This window comes from Myotis daubentonii, chromosome 1 (assembly GCF_963259705.1).
Source record: "Myotis daubentonii chromosome 1, mMyoDau2.1, whole genome shotgun sequence".
In the NCBI taxonomy this organism is placed as follows: domain Eukaryota; kingdom Metazoa; phylum Chordata; class Mammalia; order Chiroptera; family Vespertilionidae; genus Myotis; species Myotis daubentonii.
Genome location: NC_081840.1, coordinates 67,949,835 through 67,977,482, shown reverse-complemented (window position 1 = coordinate 67,977,482; position 27,648 = coordinate 67,949,835). Strand labels below are relative to the sequence as shown.

At 46.2% G+C, this 27,648-nt stretch overlaps 1 protein-coding gene across 1 annotated transcript; it reads left to right on the top strand.

Moving 5' to 3' along the window:
• The first annotated feature begins 2,681 nt into the window (after positions 1-2,681).
• Positions 2,682-19,084, top strand: THBS1 (thrombospondin 1). Its single transcript, XM_059705098.1, has 22 exons — positions 2,682-2,849; positions 3,410-3,505; positions 3,731-4,290; positions 5,122-5,197; positions 5,487-5,686; positions 5,802-5,924; positions 6,917-7,010; positions 8,413-8,586; positions 9,333-9,509; positions 9,797-9,970; positions 10,223-10,350; positions 10,459-10,611; positions 11,006-11,224; positions 11,666-11,773; positions 12,320-12,479; positions 12,636-12,754; positions 14,351-14,585; positions 14,773-15,000; positions 15,151-15,422; positions 15,825-15,922; positions 16,028-16,167; positions 17,031-19,084. Exons 2-22 carry the CDS (start codon positions 3,439-3,441, stop codon positions 17,036-17,038), a joined length of 3,513 nt encoding a protein of 1,170 aa, XP_059561081.1. The 5' UTR covers positions 2,682-2,849; positions 3,410-3,438; the 3' UTR covers positions 17,039-19,084.
• Positions 19,085-27,648: the final 8,564 nt, after the last annotated feature.

Here is a 27,648-nt window from a genome sequence, read left to right as displayed (position 1 = left end):
CACTTCTAAGAAATTTTCCACTGCTGAACATTTCCAACATGTTTTAAAATCCCTACATGCACTCACAGCCCGCCTTGCTGTTCTTTGCTAGATAAACAAAATTTTTCCTCAATTATCTTGCTCTCCTTAATCACATGCAATTTTTAAACTAGCTGTTACTGACAGTCCTTTCCTCCTATTTACTGGCAATGTACTTTGGTCAATCCCACATCCAATTAGAGGAACTTGGAAAAAGGAAATCCTAAAGGGAAATGCCATATGCCTTACAATTTTATTTTAAATAAGTAATCCTCAAAGATGGCAACTTGTCAGGGAGAGCACTGGACCCTCTGCCTGGAAGGCCCCTCACTTGGGTCCATGTCAGATTGTTGGCCTGAAATCCAGCATTTGTGTGCTAAGGATACACACACATTCCCGGGACAATAGCCCCAGCATCAAAGGTGTAGGTTTTCTTTCCCTTTATCCCTTTCCTGCTTCTCGCAAAGTGTTCAGAGGTATGTAGGTTTCTGGGGAATATTTTCAGCGCACACTGGCCAGCAGCAATGTGGGCAGTTCCTAGGAGCTGCCCAGACACCCTCTCTACTTTGATCTTTTCCACCAGAACATCTGAGGTACCGTGGTTTGGGGAAGGCCTTTGTGAAAAAACTCCTGTAACTCTGCCAGCTTTCTCTGACAAGAAAGCCCTTTCCTGCTGCCATATAGGTCACCTTCCTATTTGTAAAGCGTGCAGAAAGTTGAAAGAAGGTCCAAGAAAATTCCAGAGGAATTCCTACAGTCACGTAGTCACAAAAGTGGCGAGGCTGGAGGTATAGTCCAGTGAGCTTCTACTCCAACCACAGGTCTAGGGCAAAGGAGATGATCTTTTTACAAAAAGGTGTACTCTATTTTTGTGGACCTCAAGCCCTCAGCTGACCTGCATAAAATTAGCCCGTGTGCCAAAGGAGCAGGGGGCCATAAGCTGGCCATTCCTCCAAAAACTGTTCCTAACTAAGTACCCAGTATCACAATAAGTAGTAGCAAGTGACCCCCCCCCCCCCAAAAAAAATCACCTTTCAAGGAGCTAACAGGATAAGAGAAGAAAGGGGAGGGGCGTGTATGGCTGCTAACTCTGGAATCTTCAGATCCGTTTGGATGAGTCATTACCTATGACTTCCACAACAGGCATCTGATTTGACTAATTCATCTGACAGAGACTTTCATTTCTGTCCCTCAACATGTGGAATCTCTCTGACCATCGGGTTTAGTTATTACTTAAGCAACAAACAAACATGTGTCTTAGAAACATACTTGTCGTCTGCTAGATGTATAGTATACTGAGCAACTAGAAAATACTCACTGGGTAATACACACACATGCACCTTGTCACACCACACTCCCACATGCAAAAAGTGGAATTGCTGTGTGATGAATGTAAACTCGTGGGTGTTTCCAGCAATTAGGAGTCCTGCCAGGTCTGCGTGCTGAGAAGGGAGGTGAACCCCAGGGCTTTCCCAGCCTGTGCCCTGTGTCTCCAGGCCAGGGGACCACAGCAGGGCAGCGTGGCTGCTGGACACCCCAGCCCAGAGAGATGAATGGGATTCCAGGCAGCTGCCGTCATGCTGGCTTGGGACAGTGGCTTGGAGACCAGACTTCCAAAGACAGCAGCTTTATGAGGCAGCGCTCATGGCAATGGGTGCACCCACAGACACGTAACCCACACCTCGGTTTCAGGAGCCGAAAAATGAAAAGAACGTTTAGGGAGGGAAAAAAGGAAATAAAATAATAGGCAGAGGGCAATTTATTGCTCTCTGAGTCTGTTCTGTAAATAGTTTAAGACTCTGGAGCCAGATGGTCCTGCAAACCCTCCAACCAGGAGTCACGTTAAGAAGCACGAGTGGACACAAAAACTGTTTTTCAAGACCATTTCAATCCTGGCTTGAGGGAACTGGATACAAGCTCCTTGACATTCCTGACTAGAAAGAAGTTGCCCTCACAGGTCCCCTTGATCAGAATACGCATATCGCCCCCAAGCGGCAAGCCGTGTAAGCGCGGTAGCAAGCGGGAGAAGCCAGGGCTTGGACGGCCCGCACTGCCCGAATGTGCCCAGACGGGCAGCGAGACGGCGCTCACCTCCCCTAGGGGGTCAGGCGGCGGGCAGGCGAGGGCTGGAGCGCGCGGCGCGTGGCTCCCCATCCCACCAGGATGGATGGATGAGGGTCAACAAGTATGTAAACTGGCGCTTCTTTAACCACTGGGTCTCGCTTAGTCCCCATTACTCTGTCGTACGCCCTCCCCCTCTTTTTTACACGCGGGCCCAGGGAGCCGGGTTTGTCGGAAAGCCCCCTACGAGTCTTGGATGGGTGACAGTCACTGGTCGGGATGCTCACGGTGAGCGCATCGGCCTGCGTGGCGCAAGAGCCAAAGCACTGAGCCTGTGCGCCAAAGCCATGTGGGCGGGAGCCTCGTTTTCTGAGAAGTTCCAGGGCTCTTCGAACCCAGCCCCCGCCTCCCCCCTTCACTTTCTAGCTGGAAAGTTGTGCGCCGAGCGGAGCGGCGGGGAGGGGGGGGGGGGCGGAGAGAGGAACCAGACTGGCCCCCCTCCCGCTTCCTGCCCGGCCGCCTCCCATTGGCCAGTTGCAGGCCCAGGAATGTGAGCGCCGCTTTATAAGTGCGGGCTCCTCGGCCTCGCCAGTCACTGCAGCCAGCGGGTCAGCTAGACCCAGCTCCCGGGGACTCTCTCCAAGCCGAAGCCTCACCGGCCGCCACCTCCGCCGCCGCCGCCGCCTCCCGGCCAGCGCACTGTGCTCTCTAGGACTCCGCGCCGTCGCTGCCACTCGCCACTCGGAGCCGCTGCGCCCGTGAGCACACAGGTAAAGGGTCTCCCAGCGGCCACCGAGGACCATCGCTGCCCTGATCCACCCCGGCTCCAGCCCCTCAAGGGGCTTCGGACCCCATTCTGCCCCTCCAGCTGCTGGGGGTCTCCTCTGGTGGCAGCGCTTCAGAGCTATCTTCTCCAGCTCTAGGTCACAAACCACTCCTCGGGGCACCCCGAGATTTTCTTCTATTCTTCAAGTTCCCCCTAAATCTTTCTACCAGCTCTCTAGGGAAGGAGTCCACTTCCCCATGTCTTCCCGAACCCCCCAAACTACATCTTCTGATCCTGCTGTTTACTCTCAACTTCCTAAGGAAACCCCCCAGATTGTTGGTCTTTGCACCCCTATACACACACACACCCCGCTTTAAAACCACAGTCTCTTGCCTTCAACTCCCACTTTCTTCCTGGTACCCTCTCCAAAGTAAATTCTGTTCTCCCACCAGCAAATGTGGGGCCAAGGGGGTCCCCAGGGACCCGGCCCCATGCCCAGCCCCAGGTTTTGCCCCCTCTCCCTGCTTCCCCACCTCTCACCCTGGGCTCTGTTTCCTGCTGCAGGCTCCCTGCTGGCCACAAGCAGCTCCATCATGGGGCTCACCTGGGGACTCTGTGTCCTGTTCCTGGTGCATGTGTGTGGCTCCAGCCGCATTCCAGGTGAGTCTGTGTAATACCTTTGAGGGGGAGGGAAGGAGAGGGGATGCTGGGTACCCCAGGTGTGCCTCCCTCCGGGCTCTCCTCTCCCATTTCTCCCTGAGCCCTGACTGACCATCAGGATTCTTTCAGTGGTTTTCACCTGTCCCTCTGGCCCCATCCCTCAGAGCTGAGCCCCCCACCCCTGGCCCCTGTCTAGACGCTCACAGTGTGTCCCGCTCCTAACAGAGTCTGGGGGAGACAGCAGCGTGTTTGACATCTTCGAACTCACCGGGGCTGCCCGCAAGGGCTCTGGGCGCCGACTGGTGAAGGGTCCGGACCCCTCCAGCCCCGCCTTCCGCATCGAGGACGCCAACCTGATCCCCCCTGTGCCTGACGACAAGTTCCAAGACCTAGTGGACGCCGTGCGTGCGGAGAAAGGTTTCCTCCTCCTGGCCTCCCTGAGGCAGATGAAGAAGACCCGAGGCACCCTGCTGGCGGTGGAGCGGAAGGACCACTCTGGCCAGGTCTTCAGCGTGGTCTCCAATGGCAAAGCGGGCACCCTGGACCTGAGCCTGACCGTGCAGGGGAAGCAGCATGTGGTGTCGGTGGAAGAAGCACTCCTGGCCACCGGCCAGTGGAAGAGCATCACCCTGTTTGTGCAGGAGGACAGGGCCCAGCTGTACATTGACTGCGAGAAGATGGAGAATGCTGAGCTAGACGCCCCCATCCACAGCATCTTCACCAGGGACCTGGCCAGCATCGCCAGACTCCGCATAGCAAAAGGGGGCGCCAACGACAATTTCCAGGTGAGGCTTCTTCTCTGATTCCTGGGCTATGGAGCCAGCTTCTCTGCCAGGAGGGCTGTAGCAGGGGAGGCAGGGGTTCCGGTACAGGAAGTACTGCCTGTGGACTGAAGCAGGGAGTCTCAGAATCACCTGGAAGTCTTACTGCTGCAACCAGAGTTTCAGATTCAGTAGATCGGGGCTGGGGCCTGATAATTCGTTTTTCTAAGAAGTTCCAGCTGAGGTTGATGTTGGTGGGGTGTTCTGGGGACCACACTTTGAAAGCCACTAAAAGAAATGAAATTCCTATAACAGCTTATTCAAGCCTGAGCTTCTTATACTCTTCTCGAGAAATATAACTTATTTCAGATGCATCCAACCAACTGTAATATTGCTTGGAATGGGTACTTGGTTTGAGCAGAATAAAACCGCTTTGCCATTTGACCCCTCCTGGGGATGTGGCGGGTCTCAGATAAGAGGTTGAAGTAGTGGTGATTCGCTGCTGCAGCTTCTTTTTTTGGTTAAACTTCTAGGTCTTTGCCACTGTGGCTTTGAAACTCCCACCTTTAACTCTTTGACATGAAGAGTGTCATTATAGCCTCGGCCATAGTATCAGATTCCACTTCCTGTGTACCCAAGTAGGCTGATAACTGAATTCTTTGTAAAACACTGAAGACTTGGCAGAAGACACCATTAAGATGTTGAAGCTGTTTGGCGATTTCTGTTGGTGTGTTATTTTGACATGGTGACCTTAAAAGGGAGCTCTTTCAAACTTCTGGAATATTTATTGTGTGCGTTTCCTCCCACGCCCCTCCCCCGAACAGTCTGCAAGTAACGTGTGTCCTCTGCCCACAGGGGGTGCTGCAGAACGTGAGGTTCGTCTTTGGAACCACACCAGAAGACATCCTCAGGAACAAGGGCTGCTCCAGCTGTGAGTACCCTTCTGTTGTTCCGGCACACGGGGAAATTAGGGGGTTCCACCCAAAACAAGCTGAGAAACTTAAGCAGTGTTGTGTGTAAATTACCCTGAGTACCATGGTAAGAGGCATATAAAAGTGACCTTAGAAGGCTATTACACACACACACACACACACACACACACACACACAACCCCTTCCACCTGCATCCCTCACCCCGAGTGAAATGTCTTTCACAACTAGGAACTCTGGCGAGAGCACCTTCTGTTCCTTTTCTCATTGTGTGTGCTTGTTCCTTGGCAGCTACAAATGCCATCCTCACCCTTGACAACAACGTGGTGAATGGGTCCAGCCCCGCCATCCGCACCAACTACGTTGGCCATAAGACAAAGGACCTGCAAGCCATCTGCGGCATCTCTTGTGATGAGCTGTCCAGCATGGTCCTGGAGCTGAGGGGCCTGCGCACCATCGTGACCACGCTTCAGGACAGCATCCGCAAAGTGGTCAGTGGCCTCCCGCCCCGCCCTTGAGCATGAGCCCCCGCGGGCTTAGCCTGTAGTGTGATCCTGAAAGGCTGGAAATGAGATTGGACACTGATGACCTCTCTCCTCCTTTTAGACCGAAGAGAACAAAGAGCTGGCCACTGAGCTGAGGAGGCCGCCCCTCTGCTACCACAACGGAGTCCAGTACAGGAATAACGAGGAATGGACCGTTGATAGCTGCACCGAGTGCCGCTGTCAGGTAAGGGCTCTTTACAAACTGAAATACAAATCGATGGCATGTGTTTGAAGCCAGAGCCTCTGGGGAAATACCCAGGAGGCCACACAAGCTCTTTTTATGTTCCATGGCCTGATATCAAATATGTGTGTGTCTGTTTAAGATGCAAGTATGACATCTATAAAATCTTCTTTTAACTCTCAGAGAGTTTTCCAAAGTTATGCCCCAGGCTAAGTATCTAAAAGAACAAATCTAAAACATCGGAATAATTGACCTGCGTGATTTCAAAGACTAAGTGTTGAATGTCAGGTAAATAACACCTGGTTGGAACGGCCCTGATTTGTATTCAGCTACGACAAGGAGGTTCTTTTAATACAGTACAGACTGTCAGCCCAACATTGTTAGGACGTCACTGTCCCCTTAGCTCAGATGGCCCTGCCGCACTGCATGTCACGCTAGCTCTCCCCAGTGTCAATGCAGGTGAGTTTGAGGATTCATCTGGCTCAAGCAAAATCAAGCTTAAACACAAATCATGGACTGCTGGATTTTGGAGCCATCTGGATTAAATTCCCATTCTCCTCCAATGTAATATAAAGCCAGATCTGTACATGAGGGGGGAAATATGCTCATTGATCTGCTTTTCCCCACGGAGGTAATACTTTTTAAATTTAAAAGTACCAGCTGAGTTTTAGGAGTTCAATTTCAGGTGCAATTTAATAGATTTGACCTATGATATTTTGTGATTCTTCATGGATAAATTCTTCATGTAATAACTTTCACCATTGACTAAATAGCAATTAAGAAAGAACTCTCCAAGGAATGGAGTGACAAGTAACTAGTCCGGAACTATGTCTACAATACTGGTGGCTGCAAATAAGACAGGCCTTCTATTAAAATCATTCCAGCAGAGCATGTGTAGCCCTGACCATTCATCGTGGGACTGAAATGTTATTGTATGGAGGCTTCTGCTTGCAGTATGTTCAGTAACCCGTTTCTTCCTCCCTCTTCCTTTGCAGAACTCAGTTACCATCTGCAAAAAAGTGTCCTGCCCCATAATGCCCTGCTCCAATGCCACGGTTCCTGATGGAGAATGCTGCCCACGGTGTTGGCGTAAGTTCCTAAAACTGCATAGCCATTCTTCAGTGACTAGGTTGGCTCTGCAGAAATGCTGCACCCCCACCACCACTTCCATCACATGTTTTCATTCAGCCTTTTGCTGCAGCATCTGGTTAACTGGTGGCTTATTGGCTGTATAGAACCAAAAACGCCATTATGACTTAATCTTAAGTACCCCTCTGGATTATGGATGGGCAATCATAATCTTGGTATAGCTTTTGATCCCAAGTGTATGCTTTGAGGAATAGAGAGATGAATTTATAGCAGCAGTAACTCCAAGTTCTTAGACTGCTTCTAGAATTTGGCCTTATGGCCCAGAGTTAAGGAAAATCTACTCACCAGAAAAAGTGATGGTCTACAGTGCAAACATTGGACTTAATTGGGCCAAAAGTCTTTTCCAATTTATCTGTAAGAACAGGAGGCCTAGGAGAGTAACAGCAGTTTGAGTTTTAGGGAACTAAAGAAATAGGGCACTACATTGTTCCATGGCACCCTAGCCCTGTTTTTTTGTTGCTAGTATAAATTAATCACTGTGCTGAGACAATATTGAATGCAGTAGTACAAGTCATAAAAATGATTCATCACAACTAAGATAAGAAATTAAACAGGAAAGTAGCGCTTGCCCTGCACACACCCCGACACCCACACACACTGGTCACAGCCCAGGATAACCAGGCCCGTCCAGGGATCGTGTGCCCGACACTGGCGCTGTAATAAGCATTTGCATATCTATTTCTGTTCAGCATTCACTTCAGATGTGGGTTAAAGGAAACAGAGCTAGCTGGGGACTAGCGGAGTTTTGAACTTGAACCAGGGGTTGCTAGGAAAACTTCCAACTGATGGCAAGAGAAAACAAGTTCTCTATCTTGTGTCTGATGCAGCTCGGTGTGATTGTAGTCATGGTGCTTGGGCACATGGTAAACAAACACATTCTCCTCTTGTGAAAAGACGTGCAGAGAAGGCCCCAAATGGCATGGCGAGGGGAGCAGCACCCTGACGAACCTCATGACCGAGTTGGAGCCCAGGCCCAAGAGCAGCTGAGCTGCCGTCAAGCTCACCTGCCAAACGCGTGGGCTGTGGCTCCCCTAAAAATCACAAGCGGCTCCTATAAGCTGCCTAAACTCTGGTGTTCTTAAAAGTCTGAGACTGGAGATGCCTACCCGTCAGGAAAGGGAAGCTCATTTGAAATGCAGAGAGAGGTGAAAGGAGGCAACGTGAATAGAACACAATGGGAGACAGCAGAGCTGTGCTGACCCAGGCCAGCATTCCATTACCCATGCAGTACCCACAGTGACCTGGGATAAACCCCTTGGCTATTAGCCCTCTGGCAAGGGAAGGAAGTCCTGAACAGAGCAGTCTTAATGACCACACACAACTGAACCTGTTTCCGCTGCAGCCAGCGACTCTGCGGACGATGGCTGGTCCCCGTGGTCCGAGTGGACCTCCTGCTCCGCGACCTGTGGCAACGGGATCCAGCAGCGCGGTCGCTCCTGCGATAGCCTCAACAGCCGGTGCGAGGGCTCCTCCGTGCAGACGCGGACCTGCCACATCCAGGAGTGCGATAAGAGATGTGAGTATCTTGGCCACTTGGGAATGTGGAGAGCTGACCTGTTCTTGTCATCACCAAGAGCAACTCCAACATATAGAGCAGCGGTTCTCAACCTGTGGGTCGCGACCCCTTTGGCGGTCGAAGACCCTTTCACAGGGGTCGCCTAAGACCATCCTGCACATCAGATATTTACATTACGATTCATAACAGTAGCAACATTACAGTTATGAAGTAGCAAAGAAAATAATTTTATGGTTGGGTCACAACATGAGGAACTGTATTTAAAGGGCCAGAAGGTTGAAAACCACTGGTATAGAGGCTTAGAGCACAGGTTCTACCAGGGGTGGGCAAACTTTTTGACTCGAGGGCCACAATGGGTTCTTAAACTGGACAGGAGGGCCGGAACAAAAGCATGGATGGAGTGTTTGTGTGAACCAATACATGTGAACACTGCTGCTGGTGAAGGAGTGGAGGGGAGAGCAAGAGAACCCTCCGCTCTTTCGGCTCCGCGGGCCGGATAGACCAGCCGAACCGGCCGGATCCGGCCCGCGGGCCGTCGTTTGCCCACGGCTGTTCTAGACTCTGGGTCAGAAGCCTAGGTCCACCTCGTAACTGGTCAAGCTTGAGCACAATCCACCCCCTCTGAGACTCTCCTTACCTGCAAATGGGGGGTAATAATAGTGTTCAATAGGGTTACTTTGAGGAATTGAGTGAGATAACGCATTTAAAGCGGCTAGCACCCCGTAACCACCAGCTCTGTACTTTAGTTAAGCAGGATGGCGGCTGGAGTCACTGGTCCCCGTGGTCATCTTGCTCTGTGACGTGCGGCGATGGCGTGATCACCAGGATCCGGCTCTGCAACTCTCCCAGCCCCCAGATGAACGGGAGGCCTTGCGAAGGCGAAGCCCGGGAGACCAAAGCCTGCACGCGGGACGCCTGCCCTGGTGAGTGAGCAGCTCCGCCCAGCTGGTTGCCTGGCATCTGACCTATCTGCTCAGTGGATCGTGGAGGGAAAAGGTTACTTTCTAGAGAAACAAACAAATTCCTACATACTCAGCAGTTCCTTTTAATGAAAAACAGAAAGCAAGCCATTCCACACTCGCCCTCTTCCCAAGCATTCTTCATGTGTCAGGGTAGCAGGGGCTCCTGAACAAACGTAGGAGAGTCTTCGGTGACAAACGCGGTGTTCGCAGTGGACCTTAACGTCTGCATGTGGTTTGCTTTCCGACAGTCAACGGAGGCTGGGGTCCCTGGTCACCGTGGGACATCTGCTCCGTCACCTGTGGAGGAGGGGTGCAGACACGGAGCCGGCTCTGCAACAACCCCACCCCCCAGTTTGGAGGCAAGGACTGCGTTGGCGATGTGCTGGAGAACCAGATCTGCAACAAGCAGGACTGTCCCATTGGTGAGCCACGCCGCCCCGGACGAAACCGCCCTGGGGTTTCTTTTAACCGAATGCCACGGTCAGCATTCAAGGGAGCTCTGGCTTTGAATGGTCCTGAGCGGCTTGATTATTCCAAATGCCGGGTGGACAACATAACCTCAAGTTACCACTCACATAGACCCTGCAGGGTTTTACCTTATGTGGTATTTTTAGTGACCAGCATGGCAGTTAGCGGCAGCGTAGACCAACCATTTCCCTGTTCTCTTTTCTCAGATGGATGCCTGTCCAACCCCTGCTTCGCTGGGACCAAGTGTACCAGCTACCCTGACGGCAGCTGGAAGTGCGGTGCTTGTCCCCCGGGCTACGGCGGAGATGGCATCCACTGCGAAGACATTGATGAGGTGAGAAACCGATGGCTCCGTTGCTGCACATAGGAAAGGGAGCCTGTCCCCCTCTTTCCCTGTGGCAGTGTCCCCTAAACATGAAGCAAACTGTCGTTTCTCCCCCAGTGCGCCCTGGTGCCTGACGCCTGCTTCAGTCACAACGGAGAGCACAGGTGCGAGAACACAGACCCCGGTTACAACTGCCTGCCCTGCCCGCCGCGCTTCTCCGGCCCGCAGCCCTTCGGCCGGGGCGTGGAGCAGGCCACCGCCAACAAGCAGGTACGTGGGCCAGCCTGCGGGCCAGCATAACAGAGGGTGCCCTCGGCGGGAACAGCCAGGAAAGGGAGGAATGTCATTGCATCGCCTTCACAAAAAACCGTGAGGGTGAATGCACAATCCAGCTTTTAGAATCAGGACTAGAGAATCCGTTGTAAATCCTGAGCAATGGTGCTGAGCAATTTCAGGAAAAACACATAAAGTGATGTTAACCTGTAGCCTGGACACCCACGGGGTGAGGGTGGGGGTGGGGGTGGGGGGGGAAGGACAGAAGTGACCCACAGCCCTCCCCATGGAGCCTATCTGTTCAGAGATGACAGGGATCTGGGTTCTTGTTTCTGCCATATCTGGAGATGCTTGAAGGCTCTGCGTTAACATCAGGATGTTGTCCTCTCAGGTGTGCAAACCCCGCAACCCTTGCACGGATGGGACCCACGACTGCAACAGTAACGCCAAGTGCAACTACCTGGGCCATTACAGCGACCCCATGTTCCGCTGCGAGTGCAAGCCCGGCTACGCGGGCAACGGCATCATCTGCGGGGAGGACTCCGACCTGGACGGCTGGCCCAACGAGGACCTGGTGTGCGTGGCCAACGCAACCTACCACTGCAAGAAGGTAAACCTGCTCCCTCACGCACCTCCCAGAGGGCACATCAGCCCGATCCAAAGAACGGGCGAGGGGGTTTTAAATGCTACGAGTCTGAAAACAAACCTGAAAGATCAGGTCACCCGAAGGCAGAGAGTTAACTCTCCATCATAGTAAAGCGCCTGGTGCCAAGAACGTGGACGTGGCGGCCCTTGGGCGCATGTGTCCCATAGTCTGTTATTTTGTCCAAAGAAATGTTCACCTCCCGACCAGAAACCAGCAGACTATGGCTTGTGTTCCCAGAATGTACATAGCCTAGAGCATTCATAAAAATCCTATATATATCCCCCAAGAAAATGTTCAAATGTTTGCCTTCCTGTAAAAATTATATGTTGTTACCGAGTAGCTTTCGTGTGTGAGCTGAGCGAGGACGTGTGGACTGCGGCTAAAATGAGCGTCTTCTCTTTCCAGGATAATTGCCCCAACCTTCCCAACTCAGGGCAGGAAGACTATGACAAGGACGGAATCGGCGATGCCTGCGATAATGACGATGACAATGATAACATTCCAGATGACAGGGTAAACACAGTGTTTCCCACTCCGCTTTCATCTTTTCTATCCAGCAACAGCACGAAACACTTTAAGATTCATTGAACTTATAAAGTTATAAGGAAAAATATACCAAACTGAGATATAGGATAGTTTCAGGACATAAATGTTGCCACGAGAACTTTTATATACAGGTTATGTTTTTCATCACAACCTCCCCTCACCCCATTTGAGCAAGATAACCCAGATATACACGAATGACGCTTGGCTCCCCAGAGTCATTTGAAATGTTTTATCTAAATTACAGTCAGATTTACTTTGGGAGTACTGAGAACTGAGATGAGCTTATATTTACATCTCACTGACTGGGAGCCCCCAGGAATCCATTTTTCCTTCATGATGTCCTGGTTTTTAACTTCTGCAGTGAACACTTGACACTGAGTGCTCAATCCGTACATCCGCTCGGTAGGAAATAACTGTTGCAGGTTTTTGCAGTTTAATAGCATGCAGGTGGTGTGAGCTTTGAGCTGCTTTCACAGACAATGTTGGAAAAGGCTCCATTTCTTCTCTTTACAGGACAACTGTCCGTTCCATTACAACCCAGCCCAGTATGACTACGACCGAGATGAGGTGGGAGACCGCTGTGACAACTGCCCCTACAACCACAACCCCGATCAGGCCGACACAGACAACAACGGGGAAGGAGACGCCTGCGCCGTCGACATCGACGGGGATGGTAAGGCCCTCCCTGGCTCCAGCAGGCCCCTGGCCCATGCTGACCTCACTCAGCTATTGAGTGGCTGTTCTCCAGCCCTGGCTGTTCCCCAGTTCGTGCAGTTTTGTTGCAACAACCGAGGCGGAGGTCTCACCTCTCTTGTCCCGTTCTCTGCAGGAATCCTCAATGAACGAGACAACTGCCAGTATGTCTACAATGTGGACCAGAAGGACACCGACATGGATGGGGTTGGAGATCAGTGTGACAACTGCCCTCTGGAACATAATCCAGATCAGGTAGGTGGACTCCTCTCAAAATCTTTCAGTAAAGTATGGGACTATCCCTTTCTAGGCCTTCGAGAAATAGAGTGCAGACACGTTCGTTCCATGGCTCTCAATGATCTCGTAGCCAATCATAATGTCTTTATGTAAACAGTTTGCCTGATGGGATCTCCTTGCAGAGTCCCAGCGATCATTAGCATGGCAGTCTGGTAACCTCAATCTTGTCTTGTACAAGAAGGTCTGCGTGACTTGTTCCGCATGAAATACCATTAAGATAAATTATACAGAGTAGAAATCTGACAACTCCAGTTTGTTAATCGTATTTAAGACTTACGAGATAAAAGAAATATCCTGAAACAAAATAACCATTTTCATGGCTAATGGTATAATCTGGCTGGAAGAAAACCATCAAACTAAAACTACTTCCCCCAAACGGGAGATACTTCATTCTTCAAAAGTGTTTGGCATTGCAATCAGATGTCACTATCCACCATGCTGGGGAGTGCTGCAGACAGACATTAGCCAGGACCGTCTCCATGGCTGAAAGTATTTCTTTTCTTGTGCAATTGCCCATAATTATTTTCTAAGGACAAAAGTTACGGATTTTTTTTTCTTCTAAAATGCATTGTTCCGGAATTTAGAAACCAGCTTTTAAAAATGGGAATATTTTTATAAGATTCAAGATATGAGAAGTACAGCTTTTTCCTCCTAGTATTTGCTCTTCTAAGGTCCCGTAAAGCAAAGGCAACAAGGTAAAGAGCTTTGGGGCCATAATGGGAAAAGTGTGCATGATCTGAGATGGCTTTGCTGACCAAATGGTAATGGGAGTCATATTTTGAGATTGGGTCTTACCATAAATTAAATGTTTTCAATATCATTTAACCTCCCTGGATGAGTTTTTGATTCCTAGGACTGTAATCAAATTTATAACAAAATTCAGGCATCATGTAAAAACCTTACTAAGAGCAAGAAAAATTCCAGTTTGTATATAAATGATCTTTAAGCATCCCATGCACACTGGATAATGTAAAAGGACTTTGAGAAATATCATTTTGAAAAATCTTAGTTTTGGCTTAATCTCAGCCAACAGATGGCAGTCTTTGTGGCCTAGATCTATAAAACCAAATACCTAAAATAAAAGAAACTAAATGATCTCTACCATATGAGTTGCCCAGTATGCATAAAAAAAAAAAAAATGCCATGTTTCCATGACTTGAAGGCCTAGAGTAGAAGTTGACATGTCAACAAATTTACAATGAAACCCTTCAATGGAAAAATAATAAAATGTACCCAAAGAATTTCATTTAACATTAAGATAGAAGCAGTTAACATTGCATTTCATCCTTAGTGATTAAATAATACTTTATATTTAATTTTATTTAGAATATTTTATATATTTTTTAAACTCTTAAAAATCCCTTTTCAAATTTTCATATGAAAACAAGGATTAAGGAAAAAAACTTAAAAGATGTTACTATTACTGTCTTTTGGCATAGCATATAGACTTGAAACTCCACTGGTCTCACATCAAACATTAGTGACTTTTCCATTAAGTTATCATTAACATTAATAACTTATACCTCAATTTACCCTCCGTTTCTCTCTCTCTAGCTTGACTCTGACTCGGACCTCATTGGAGACACCTGTGACAACAATCAGGATATTGATGAAGATGGCCACCAGAACAACCTGGACAACTGTCCCTATGTAGCCAACGCCAACCAGGCCGACCATGACAAAGACGGCAAGGGAGACGCCTGTGACCATGACGATGACAATGACGGCATTCCTGACGACAGGGACAACTGCAGGCTCGTGCCCAATCCCGACCAGAAGGACTCCGATGGTGAGTTGTGGAGCCACCTTCTAAGAGAGGAACGGAAAGCAGGGCCCTCTAGGTTGGGGACATAAACACAAAGCTGAATGCACACGGGAGGATGAAGAGACTAGCTGCCAACTCTGACAAGATGGGAATTTCTGGCAGTAATAACAGTATTTCAGAATTTCATTGAACTCTTGCCTTTTTCACTTAGGTGATGGTCGAGGTGATGCTTGCAAAGATGATTTTGACCATGACAGTGTGCCAGACATCGATGACATCTGTCCTGAAAACTTTGATATCAGTGAGACTGATTTCCGCCGATTCCAGATGATTCCTCTGGATCCCAAAGGGACATCCCAGAACGACCCTAACTGGGTGGTACGCCATCAGGGGAAAGAGCTCGTCCAGACGGTCAACTGTGATCCTGGACTTGCCATAGGTGAGTAGTGAGTTCTTTGCACACATGGAAAGCAGCCAATGTAAAACCTGGCAGTCAGTGTGTCCCTGTGGGTACTAGGATGTCCGGGAATGGAATGGAGAACCTTCTGACAGCTGTAGTTTTTAACCTGGGTCTGGCCTCACCTTCCAGGTTATGATGAGTTCAATGCTGTGGACTTCAGCGGCACCTTCTTCATCAACACCGATAGGGACGATGACTATGCCGGATTTGTGTTTGGCTACCAGTCCAGCAGCCGCTTCTATGTTGTGATGTGGAAGCAGATCACCCAGTCCTACTGGGACCCCCACCCCACAAGGGCTCAGGGATACTCGGGCCTTTCTGTGAAAGTCGTGAACTCCACCACCGGGCCTGGCGAGCACCTGCGGAATGCGCTGTGGCACACGGGGAACACCCCTGGCCAGGTAGGAGCAACCCCGCAGGAGGGAGGGAGGGCACGAGCTGGGACTTGACCAGCACAAGAGGTGCTGTGCTTTGACTGGGACTCAGGGGTCTTAGAAATCACGTCCCCACCATCAACTGCAGCACTAAGCTCTGCTTTGTAAACCGTAATTGTCTGAGAGGGGAGCTCGCCGTAACAAGAGTTACCCTTCAGGTCCAAAGGCCGTTTCAGTCTCTTCAAACAAAGAGGCTCCTTCTCTTCTCTCTTTCTACTTTACGTGTGCATTCAAGGGCACACATCAAAGGGAAGGGGCCTAGAAAAATCCTACATTTCAGCCCTCTAACATAGGTCAGCTTGGCGCGTTTCCTTCGCACAGAATGAAATATAATCCTTACCACGGTTTCAACCTTTCCTTTTCCTTCAGGTGCGCACCCTGTGGCACGACCCTCGTCACATTGGCTGGAAAGATTTCACCGCCTACAGATGGCGTCTCAGCCACAGGCCCAAGACTGGTTTCATTCGGTAAGATTGCGCTGCGTACATTTCACTTACAGTCACAAGGATGGGCAAGAAGGAAGAGACCGAAACATAGGGGTGTCGCTAACGACATTTTCTTTCTTCCTGCAGGGTGGTGATGTATGAAGGGAAGAAAATCATGGCTGACTCGGGACCCATCTATGACAAAACCTACGCTGGTGGCCGGCTAGGGCTGTTTGTCTTCTCCCAAGAGATGGTGTTCTTCTCCGACATGAAATACGAATGCAGAGGTAGGAGCGACATTGTAGCGAACGGACAGCTGACATCTCTAGTTCAGACTGACATTGACAATGCCCATTATGGGGGAGTCTAATTTAAAGACTGTTTGACAGACAGGGTCATCTGTAGTTGGCTGTTGAAGACCATGATAAAAATGACATAAGGCCTGTGAACTGTGGCTTCTGAAATCCTGAGTCTTATTAACAATTCCAATTTGCTAAGCAATCTCTGTGCTCCTCATACACAGTGCGAAGGCAAACTGCAGGCAGGCTCCTGCACAGTTGAGGCCACACTAATACTACTTAACATTTGACATGTTCCTCGTAGTTTTGTCTGTGCCATTGCAGCACAAGTTGCTTTCACATTCTTCCCCTGTCGCATAAGGAAAGGAGAGTGTTGCCTTCATGTTGGCATGTTCACCTTCACCGTTAACCTGAGCTGTTTTCCTCTGTTCTCATTCACCCTGTGGCCACCTAACCTCATGGAGGCCAGCGTTGGGACTGCCAAAGAATAAGTGCTTCATAAATGTTTACTGGGACAAGGCCTGATGCCAACACGATCCATTCGAGTAAAAAGATGGTTCATTTTACTCAAAAAATATTTAAATTATGATATAATCTTTGAGTCTGAATGTTTAACATAAAACGCTCTAAACTTTAAACACTGAAGGTCTTAGCATAGCCCATAGCCTACGTTCTGCAAGGTCGAGCTGTACCAATCTCCTAGCAACAGTGTTCAAACACGTTAACATTTAATTTTGTAAGCTGGCCATCTTATATTATATTATGCTTTTGTCATTATAAAAGTAGAGCTATACTAGGTTAATTCATTAACTGATATTTTTTACTTATATATCTGTTTGTTTACTTAACAGATTCCTAATCATCAAACTGTTGATCAAAAGACTGATCATAACCAGCGCTGGTATTGCACCTTCTGGAACTATGGGCTTAAGGAAACCCCCAGGATCACTCCCCCTGCTGCCTCTTTCTCTGCTTGCATCCGTGTGGACTCCTAAAACATGTGACTTGACTCAAGAAAAATGCAATTTTCCCAATCAGACTCTTGGCATTCAGCCTCTGAACGAGAAGAGAATCTTCCGAGAATATAAACAGTGACTTCGGTCTGCTTTTGGGAAAAGCAGAAGCACCCACCTGCCTCCGTGGGAAGGGGCCAGCTCCACCCAGCCTTGGTCAGAGCAGGCTGCTGTGGCGAGGCCTTCTCTGAGCAACGGACAGAAGCCCTGTCAGGCACGTCAGAGGAGGGAGGACTCGCTGGCATTGGCAGACAACCACTCCCGACCTACTCCCTCGGGAATAGGGGGAGCAGGGCCAAAGCCGGGGGGTGGGGGTACATGCCCAAGAGATGATTGTATGAGGAAAATATGGAGGAACTGTTACACGTTTGGTACTGAACCATTTTCAGGGGATTGAAAGCCTATTGCTGGATTTCATGACGCTGACCGGTGTTAGCTGATTGGCACTTACATAGAAGCAGGGGAGGGAGGGGAGGACTGACTTCTGAACTTCCTCTCGGATCCCCACCCCTTACACGTCACATTGCGGTGACCAGAATAGGGAGGCAGAATTAAACCAGAGTGCAAGGCAGTGCTGGCTGCCACTGCCTAGTTACACTGGAATTGTCGGTTTTATTCCAGATATAGCTTGTGCAGATGTAGCAGGAAAATAAAACCTACCATCTCAGTGAGCACCAGGCTGCCTCCCAAGGGAGGGGCAGCCATGCTTGTATTTTTATGGTTAGAAAGGCACAAAATTATCAACTTAACTAAGACATTCCTTTTCTCTCTTCTTTCCTGAATATCATGGAGTTTGCTAATTCTTTTGGACTGTAGTTTTGGGTTTTTTTACACTTTACAATGTAAAATATTTATTTTTCACCTACTCTGGAGAATTTGTCTGCAAGACTTCATGGAACAGGAAGAAGCATAAGGACTATCCATATCACCTTTGTTGAGTCTTCATGACTGTAAGATTGTAAATACAGATTATTTATTAACTCTGTTCTACCTGGAACCTAGGTTTTGTATGGAAAGTGAGAGTAGGTATTGCGCTTTATCAGCCAATCTCTGGCAAGGAGGGCACAAGGAAAATCAGCGTAGCGAGCTGCTCTTTACTTTGTGCTTAAATGATTTGGGATTCCTTGTCTTTTCCAGTGGAATTAGCTGGCTGTCCATTTGCAAGTGTGTTTAGATGGCAAAGAAAGCCATGAGGCCTTTAATACTGTTTTACCCCATCCCTTGTGCCTATTTCCAGGGAGAAGAAAAGCATCTACGCTTATTATTTTTTCATTTTTCCAAAAGAAAAAAAAATGACAAAGGTGAAACTTACATACAAATATTACCTCATTTGTTGTGTGACTGAGTAAAGAACTTTTGGCTCAAGCAGAAAGAGTTTAAGTGTCTAACAAACTTAAAGCTACTGTAGTACCGAAAAAGTCAATGTTGTACATAGTATAAAAATTCTTTGCAGAAAAGTATTCCCAGTAAGGAAATAGCATTGAAATGTTAAATACATTTTCTGAAAGTTATGTTTTTTCTATCATCTTGTATACTGTTGCTTTATTTTTATAAATTATTTTCTCATTGCCATTGGAATAGATATCTCAGATTGTGTAGATACGCTATTTAAATAATTTATCAGGAAATACTGCCTGTAGAGTTAGTATTTCTATTTTTATAAAATGTTTGCACACTGAATTGAAGAATTGTTGGGTTTTGTTTTGTTTTTGATTTGTTTTTTGCTTGCCCCACCCCGTTTTTACTATTTGCCAATACCTTTTTCTAGGAATGTGCTTTTTTTTTTTTTTGTACATTTTATCCATTTTACATTCTAAAGCAGTGTAAGTTGTATATTACTGTTTCTTATGTACAAGGAACAACAATAAATCATATGGAAATTTATATTTATACTTACTGTATCCACATTTATTTGTTCTCTGTTGGCTTTATGTTATGAGGTATGGATAAATTCCATTCTTTAATCAGTTTGACATGCATAGTCCCCAAAAAGGGTATTAATAAAATGTCACATTTATTAATGTCATTTATTGAATCCTTTTCAAAATCTAATTCCATTGCTAAAAAAAAAAAAAAGGAAAACAAAGGGAAAAACCAGGATTGAAGCATATAAATTCCTGCACCTACATTTTCTAACCCACGAATACTTGGTAGCAACACAATTGCATGTTGTGGAGACGCTTTAGAAATGTTATGAGGGAAAAACTGTCCTTGAAAAGCTTCGCCAGACTCTACATATATCACCTTTTAAAGAACGAATGTGCCTTGCACCAAAAACAGATGACTAAAGACAAAAGTAGAATCCTAAAAATACATATACATAAAAATCAGATTATTTTATAAAGAGGACAAAGTTTCAGGTAGGCTAATCATGAATGTAGACTACTGACCAATTAATGTCAAGTTCTAGTAAAAATAGGTAGAATAAGAAATTTCATGAATAGTTTAAAGGTCTGGCTTTGAGGTCCATTAAACACTAGAAAGGATTGAGAGCAAGATAGAATCTTCTCGTTGATTTTCTCTTGCATTCTAAAAACTCTTATCTAGGCTAGCATAATCATATATAAGTACAAATTGCCAAATCATTTTGTGGCACTCAGGTGCCGAATCAAGAACTAGAAGGTGGTAAAGGTTATAAGGTTTGGAAAACTGATACCTATCCTGAAATTATTCTCAAAAAATTGAAGAGGAGGAAAGATTCCCAAACTTATTTTTCAAAGCCAGCTAGTATTACCCTGATTTTAAAACTAGACAAAGATATTACCAAAAAATAAAAGAAAATTATAGCACAATATCCTTGATGAACATGGATGCAAAAATCTTCAACAAAATATAGCAAACTGGATTCAGCAAAACATTTACTATAAAAGATCATACACCATGACCAAGTGGGGTTTATTCCAGTGACACAAGGCTGGTTCAATATCTGCAAACCAATTAATGTTATACAGCACATAAATAAAAATCATGATGATATCAATATATGCAGAAAAAAGCATTTGATAAAATCCAACATTTGCTGAGAGTATTATAAAAAATCATTTGATAAAAATCTAAGCATTTGCTGAGAGTATTATAAAAACTCTCAGCAAAATGGGAATAAAGGAAACATACATCAATAAAATAACATATATGGCAAACCCACAGCTAACAATACTCAGTGGGGAAAAGCTGAGAGATTTTTCTTTAATATCTGGAATAAGACAAGGCTGTCCACTTTCACCATTTTATTCAACATAGTATTGGAAGTCCTAACCAGAGCAATCAAACAAGAAAGAAAAAACATTCAAATTGTAGAGAATAAGTAAAACTGTCATTATTTGCAGATGACATAATACTATAGAGAGAGAACCCTAAAGAATCCATTAAAAAACTACTAAAAATAATAAATGAACTCAGTAAAGTAGCAGGATACAAATAAATATTCAGAAATTAGTTGCACTTTATACAGCAATAACAAACTATAAAAATGATAAATTATTAAAACAATCCCTGTTCTGGCTGGCATGGCTAAATGGTTAGAGCATCAGCCTGCACACTGAAGGGTCTTGGATTAAATTTCTGGTTAAGGGCATGTACCTGGGTTGTAGGTTCAATATCCCACCCCAGTCGGGGCACATGGGGGAGGCAACCAACTGATGTCTTTCTCTCACATCAATGTCTCTCTCTCTCCTCCATCTCTCCCTCCCTTCCAGTCTCTCTAAAAATCAATGAGCCCAGCTGCCATGGCTCAGTGATTGACGGTTGACCTATAAACCAGGAGATCACAGTTTGATACCTGGTCAGGGATCTGGGTTGCGGGCTCTCTCCCCAGTGTGGTCGTGCATGAGGCAGCCAATCAATGATTCTCTCTCATTATTGATATTTCTATCTCTCTCATCCTCTCCTTTCCTCTCTGAAACCAATAAAAAAATATATTTTTTTGAAAGATTATCCTATCTAATAAAATAGTAATATTCAAATTAGCCATCACTCCATCACAAAGATGGCCGTGCCCATAGCCACAAGATGGTGGCGCCCAGTCCCCTCAGCCCCGCTGCTGAAGTGTCCAGGCCTATTGGCCAGGCAGGTGAGGGGAGGGCGGAGGGAGGGGCCGAGGGGTGGAGCAGACAATTGGAGGGGCCTGGGTAGGGGCAAAGCCAGCAATCACAGGGGCCTGGGCAGGGGCAGAGCCAGCGATCGGAGTGAACTACAGAGGAAACACCTTTTCTGACCACTCATTGGCTAAGCTCCCTGTATGCCACTGGCAATATTCTTAGTAACTTGGGTAATAAGAATCCAAAAAGGTGATCTAGGGTTTTTCCACCTCACTCCTGGGGAAAAAAACGAAGGTCCACTGCTGGAGGGCTAAGAAATATCATATCCTGCCCTAGCTGGTTTTGCTCAGTGGATAATGCCTCAGCGTGCCCACCACAGGGTCTGGGTTCAATTCTGAAAGGGCATGTACCTAGGTTGCAGGCACCTCGCTGGCTGGGGCCCAGTCAGGGCTCATGCAAGAGGCAACCAATCAAAGTGTTCCTCTCACTTTGATGTTTCTCTCTGTCTTTTCCTTTCTCTTCCATATTCTCTAAAAATCAATGGAAACATATCCTCAGGTGACGATAAAAAAAAAGAAGAAAGAAATGTCATATCCTATGAGAGACATATCTTGAAAATGCCTAAAGAAAGTTGTCATTTTTTCATGGTGAAGGGACTGGAGTCTGTGTTGATGATAACACCTTGGTGGCTGCAATGACTGGCAGTGGCTGCAGCAGCAGGGTGATGGGGCTGGTGCCTTCCTCTGATCAGCTTGGTCGCCTCCCACAAATGGAGCCTAGACTGCGGCTTAGGCCCGTTCCCCAAGGGGAGCAGGGAGCAGGCCTAAGCCATCAGTAGGACATCCCGAGGGCTCCCAGTATGTGAGAGGGGGCAGGCTGGGCTGAGGGACCCCCACCCCAGTGCACCAGGCCCTTAGTTAAAAAAATAAAAATCAATGAAAAAATATTCTTAGATGAGGATTAACAAACAAAAAAACTAATTTTAAAAAAAGAAACGAAACAATCCCTTTTGCAGTTGTATCAAAAAGAATAAGCCCTTGCCAGTTTGGCATAGTGGATAGAGAGTCAGCCTGAGGAACGAAGGGTCCCGGGTTCAATTATGGTCAAGGGCACATACCTCGGTTGCAGGCTCCTGCCTGGCTGGGGCCCTGGTCAGGGCTCGTGAAGGAGGCAACCAATTGATGTGTTTCTCTCACATCAATGTTTCTCTCCATCTTTCCACTCTCTCTAAAAATCAATGGGAAAAAATATCCTCAGGTGAGGATTAAAAAAATAAAAGGAATAAATTTAACCAAGGAGGAAAAATACCTGTACTTGGAAAACTATAAGGCTCTGAAGAAAGCAAGGTTATATTGTACTCATGGATAGAAATAATTAACATCATTAAAATGTCCATACTACCCAAAGCCACCTACAGATTCAATGCAATCCCTATCAAAACACCAATGCCATTTTCACAGAACTAGAACAAAAGACACTGCCAATAGCTAAAGCAATCTAGAGAAAGAAGAACAAAGTTGGAAGTATCACACTACTTGACCTCAAACTATGCTATACGGCTACAGTAGTCAAAACAGTAGAGTGCTGGCATAAAAATAGACACACAAATCAATGCATCAGAATAGAGTCCAGAAACTAACCCAATCCTGTATAGTAATTTAATCTATGAAAAAGGAGGCAAGAATTTACAGTGTGGTAATGACAATCTCTTCGATAAAAGGTGTTGGGAAAACTGGATAGATACATGCAAAAGAATAAAACTGAATCACTTTCTTACACTACATACAAGAATAAACTCAAAAGAAATTAAAAACTTAAATGTAATGTCTGAAACCACAAAACTAGAAGAAAACATAGGCAGTAAACTCTTCGACATCTGTCTTAGCAATATTTTTTTGGATATGTCTTCTCGGGCAAGGAAAAAAAATGGGATGTGAAACTAAAATATTTTGCACAGTGAAAGAACAAGCAAAAAAGACAACCTACTGAATGGAAAAAAGATATTCACCAATGATACATTCAATAAGGGGTTAATATCCAAAATATATAAGGAAGTCATACAACTTAACAACAAAAACAATTCAATTAACAAATGGGCAGAGGACCTGAATAGACATATCTCCCAAAGGACATACAGATGGCCAATACACATACAAAACGATGTTCAACATCACTAATCATCAGGGAAATGCAAATTAAAACTATGATGACATATCACACCTGTCATAATGGCTATCATCAATAAATTAACAAACAACAAGTGTTGGTGAGGAGGTAGAGAAAAGGAAATCCTCACGCACTGTTGGTAGAACTGTAAATTGGTGCAGCCACTATAAAGAACAATATGACTGTTCCTCAAAAAATTTAAAAATAGAACTGCCTATGACCCAGCCAATTCCAATTCTGGGTATTTATCTGAAAAAACCCAAAACACAAATTCAAAAATATATATGCAAACCTAAATATTATGGATAGACAAATGAATAAAGTGGTACACATATACAATGAAATATTACTCAGTCATAAAAAATAAAATAAAATCTTGCCATTTGCAAAAACATGGAAGGACCTAGAGGATATTATGCTAAGTGAAATAAGTTAGAGAGAGAAAAGCAAATACTATATGATCTCACTTATATGTAGAATCTAAAAAAAAAAAATAAATGAACAAAAAAACACAAATAAATACAAATAAAAACAAAGTCATAGATACAGAGAACAAATTGATGGCTGCCATATAGTAAGGGGTTTGGGGGTATTGGTAAAAAAAGATGAAAGAGATTAAGGAGTACAAATTGCCAGTTATAAAAAATAGTCACCGGGATGAAAAGCACAGCATAGGGAATACAGTCAGTAATATTGTAATAACTGTTTATTGTGTCAGATGAGTATTAAGCTTACTGGGGCTATTACTTTCTAAGTTATATAAATGTCTAATCACTATGTTGTACATCTGAAACTAATATAATACTGTATATCAACTATAATTTTAAAATAAAAAATGTTTTTAATTGTCATTTTAAAAAATATCTTTATTTTAGGCCTGCAATATCCAGGTTATTTTTCTAGGCCTTATTCCACTGATTACAATATAACTGACTTTTTCAATTAATTTCTGCAATATTGTCTATTAACTTTATTGCTGAGAATTTTACTATTTCCCTGCAATATCTTCCTTCCTTTCTTAGAGAAAACATTGTAACTGCTCTCCAAATTCTACTTCTGACTGCTTCATGTTATGAATTTATTAATATTTCTTCTAAATATGCCATTCTGTACTTTTTCTCTGTCTTGCTATTTTTACTTCCTTCCTAATTATATATTTTAAGAGTGATTCTTATTAAATTTAATAATACAATATGAAAAAACTGAAATTATGGCATCAAGGTAATAGCCTTTCCTCCTGCAAGAGTGTTTTACTGAGTGTTTCAGGGAAAGTTGAATTGAAGGGCAATAAACTTCAGGTCCTGTGGGAATCTATATATATAAAACCCTAATATGCAAATAGAACAAATGGCGGAACAACCAAACAACCAAACCAGTCACTATGATGTTCACTGACCACCAGGGGGCGCACGCAGAACATGGCAGGCGTCCACCACAGCAGGATGGTGGAGCAGGTGAGCGGGGGTGCCAGACCAACGCAGGGTGCCAGTTGCTGTCATTGGAGAAAGCCTCTGGTGGTTACTGAAAATTATTTGCTCCCACACTCCGCGGTCCTGCCTGGCGCTCGCACCTGCTGCTGGTGCCTGCCCTGCTCGCACCCACTGCCAGCGCCCAGGGCCAGTCCCAATCCCTCAGTGCCATCAGCAGGTGTGAGTGTCGGCTGCCCCTCGGGGCTTCTCCACCTCCCTCTGCTCCTGAGAGGCGATCACGCCGTCACCAGGTATGAGCAGGGCCAGTGCCATCAACGCGTGGGAGTGGCAGTGGTGGGAGCAGGGCTGCCGGCAGACAGGGACCGGGGGCTGTGGCAGGAAGGGCCAGGCAGGGTGCAGAGGATTGGGCGAGACCCGCCCCTGTGCCCACTGCAGCCTCGCGGCCCACAGTCCCTTGCAAGGTGTGCAAATTCATGCACTGGGCCCCTAGTTTACAATAAAGTTGGGGCCAATAGTTTTTTTTGAGAAGTCTTAAGTCCAAAAACCTCAAATTTTAGGATACTAAATTCATTCCTGCAATGAATTATCTTTTGTTCTTTACTTTTTCATCTCTCTCTCTTTTTTTAATCCCTACATGAGGATATTTTTCCATTGATTTTCTTTTAGAGAGTGGAAGGAAGGGGAGAGACAGAGAGAGAAACATCAATGTGAGAGAGACACATCAACTGGTTGCCTCCCGCCCATGCCCCAAACAGGGCCTGAGATCGAGCTTGCAACCGAGGTGCATGGCCTTGACCTGAATCGAACTGGAGACTCTCAGCCTGTGGGCCGAGGCTCTATCCACTGAGCCAAACTGGCTAGGGCTCATCTCTACCTTGTTCTGGGGAAATATTTTTATTCTACAGGAAACCTTAAAATAAAGACACTGATTTTTAATTAGATCTTTTTCATCTGGAGCCTTCATTTTGAACTATATTATAAATTCAGCTTACCTGTCCTTGTTTAGAGGTACCTTTGGTTGACATGCTATGGAATGGTGTCATCTCTTGTAATGGCAAAATTCATTACTAAGATCATTCTGTTTTCTGTCCCCTCTCTTAAGCTCCTGGAACATAAAAGCCCACTATGCCCCAGATACCATTCGTAGAAACATGTTATAAAGACATAAGCTCTCCCAACCACACCCCACCCTGCTCCACCCACCCCTCCATACCTCTCCCTCTCTTCCTCTCTCTGTCTCACACACACACACACACACACACCAAATACCACAAACACATGGATTTAGCAAACTGGGCTTCTTTGAAAGGCTGATGGGCAAAAATGGCTGCTCTCTGCCACCACTCCAAATTTCCACCCATATCACCTCCCCCTCTGACTCTTCCGACCCAAACTCTACATCACAAATGATGGCACCCCACAGCAAAAACTCTCAGCGTCAAGACAAATTACACTGTAGCACACTGACATCAGCACATTACATATAGCACATTGCTATTTTAATGTAAACTGAAAAAGGAGGCTTGAAAAAGAAATTGCCCGAGTGCTCTGAAAATAGTAGCTGTAGAGTTCGTTCTTCATTCTAAAAAGTCAAGAAAATTGGTGTAAGCAATCACTAACATTATCCCAAACCCTGACATCCTAATCACATACACCTTTGCTCAAATTTGTTTTCCCTTACTCACATTTGTTTGAATTGGGTTTCTGTCATTTTGTAAATGAAAGATAACTCAGATATCTGAGGAGAGAATTGGGTTTTGTTTTTTGTTTTTTTCCTATTAGAATACATTTCTGCATTTTAAGTTTTGCTAAAAGTAAATATGACATTTCGATTCATCCTTAGAGAATGAAGGGTTGGGAAGACCAGGACATAAAATTTCTTATTTTAAAGTCTTTTTGATCATGAAGACATGCTCTTTCTCCCCCAAATACAGCACCCGTTACACTGCACACGCGGAGGCTGCCCGGGGCCGCGAGGGCGGCTGGCGGTGCTCGCAGCGCGTGCATAAATCAGCCATTTCCACGCGCGGCTCTGAGTCATAAAGTCCACAGCATTTTCGAGACCCAAGTTGCATAAAATTTTTACTTAAAAAAAAAAAGTTTTACAAAATCCCATTCTTCCGACCAAGAAACCTGCCCACAGGCCACGGGAGCTTCTGACGAGGACAGCGGCAGTCCCGGGGTTAAAGGGCACCTCGCTGCAGAACCCACCAGAAGGTTTCTTAAAGGGCCTTTCAAAGGCTGAAGCAGGAACAGAACTGCTGGGTCTGAATCTTACGTTTCTGCTACATGGTCCAGGTGATGTGCACATCACAGCTGGCACAGAACTGCCTGCGTTTAGTTCGAAACACCAACCACGCCCAGGAACATCCTCTCTGAGAAGCGATCCGAGAGCCGTGGCATCAGAGGCAGCAGCGGAGCAAGCGGACTGGGAAGTCCTGGGCTCACTCGGACCCTCATCTCCACCGACGAATAGGAGAATCTGCTTCCAAATTAACTCAGGACACCTCCTTCCACTCTCCGAGGAGCCATCAGCGATACGAACTCTAGACGATGCAGCACGAGGTTGCAGGGCGCAAGCGCCCACTGCCTGGCAGCCTAGGTCCTCTGCTGCAGCCTGGCAGCTTTGAACTTGGACACCCGCTTGGTGACCTCCGACCCTTCTGACGGGACTTCCCTCCGCTCAGGGATCGTGGGCAGCACGAAGAAAATGTGCAAGAAAAAATTATAATGCTGGGGGGCAGGAGGTAGGGGGGTAAGAGATCAACTAAAGGACTTGTATGCATGCATATAAGCATAACCAATGGACATAAGACACTGGGG

Coding starts and splice junctions, on each gene's coding strand:
- THBS1 (XM_059705098.1), top strand. CDS start 3,439: ATGGGGCTCACCTGGGGACTCTGTGTCCTGTTCCTGGTGCATGTGTGT. Junction 5,925..6,916: donor GCACCGAGTGCCGCTGTCAG/GTAAGGGCTCTT, acceptor CTTCCTTTGCAG/AACTCAGTTACCATCTGCAA. Junction 14,586..14,772: donor CGACCAGAAGGACTCCGATG/GTGAGTTGTGGA, acceptor TTTTTCACTTAG/GTGATGGTCGAGGTGATGCT.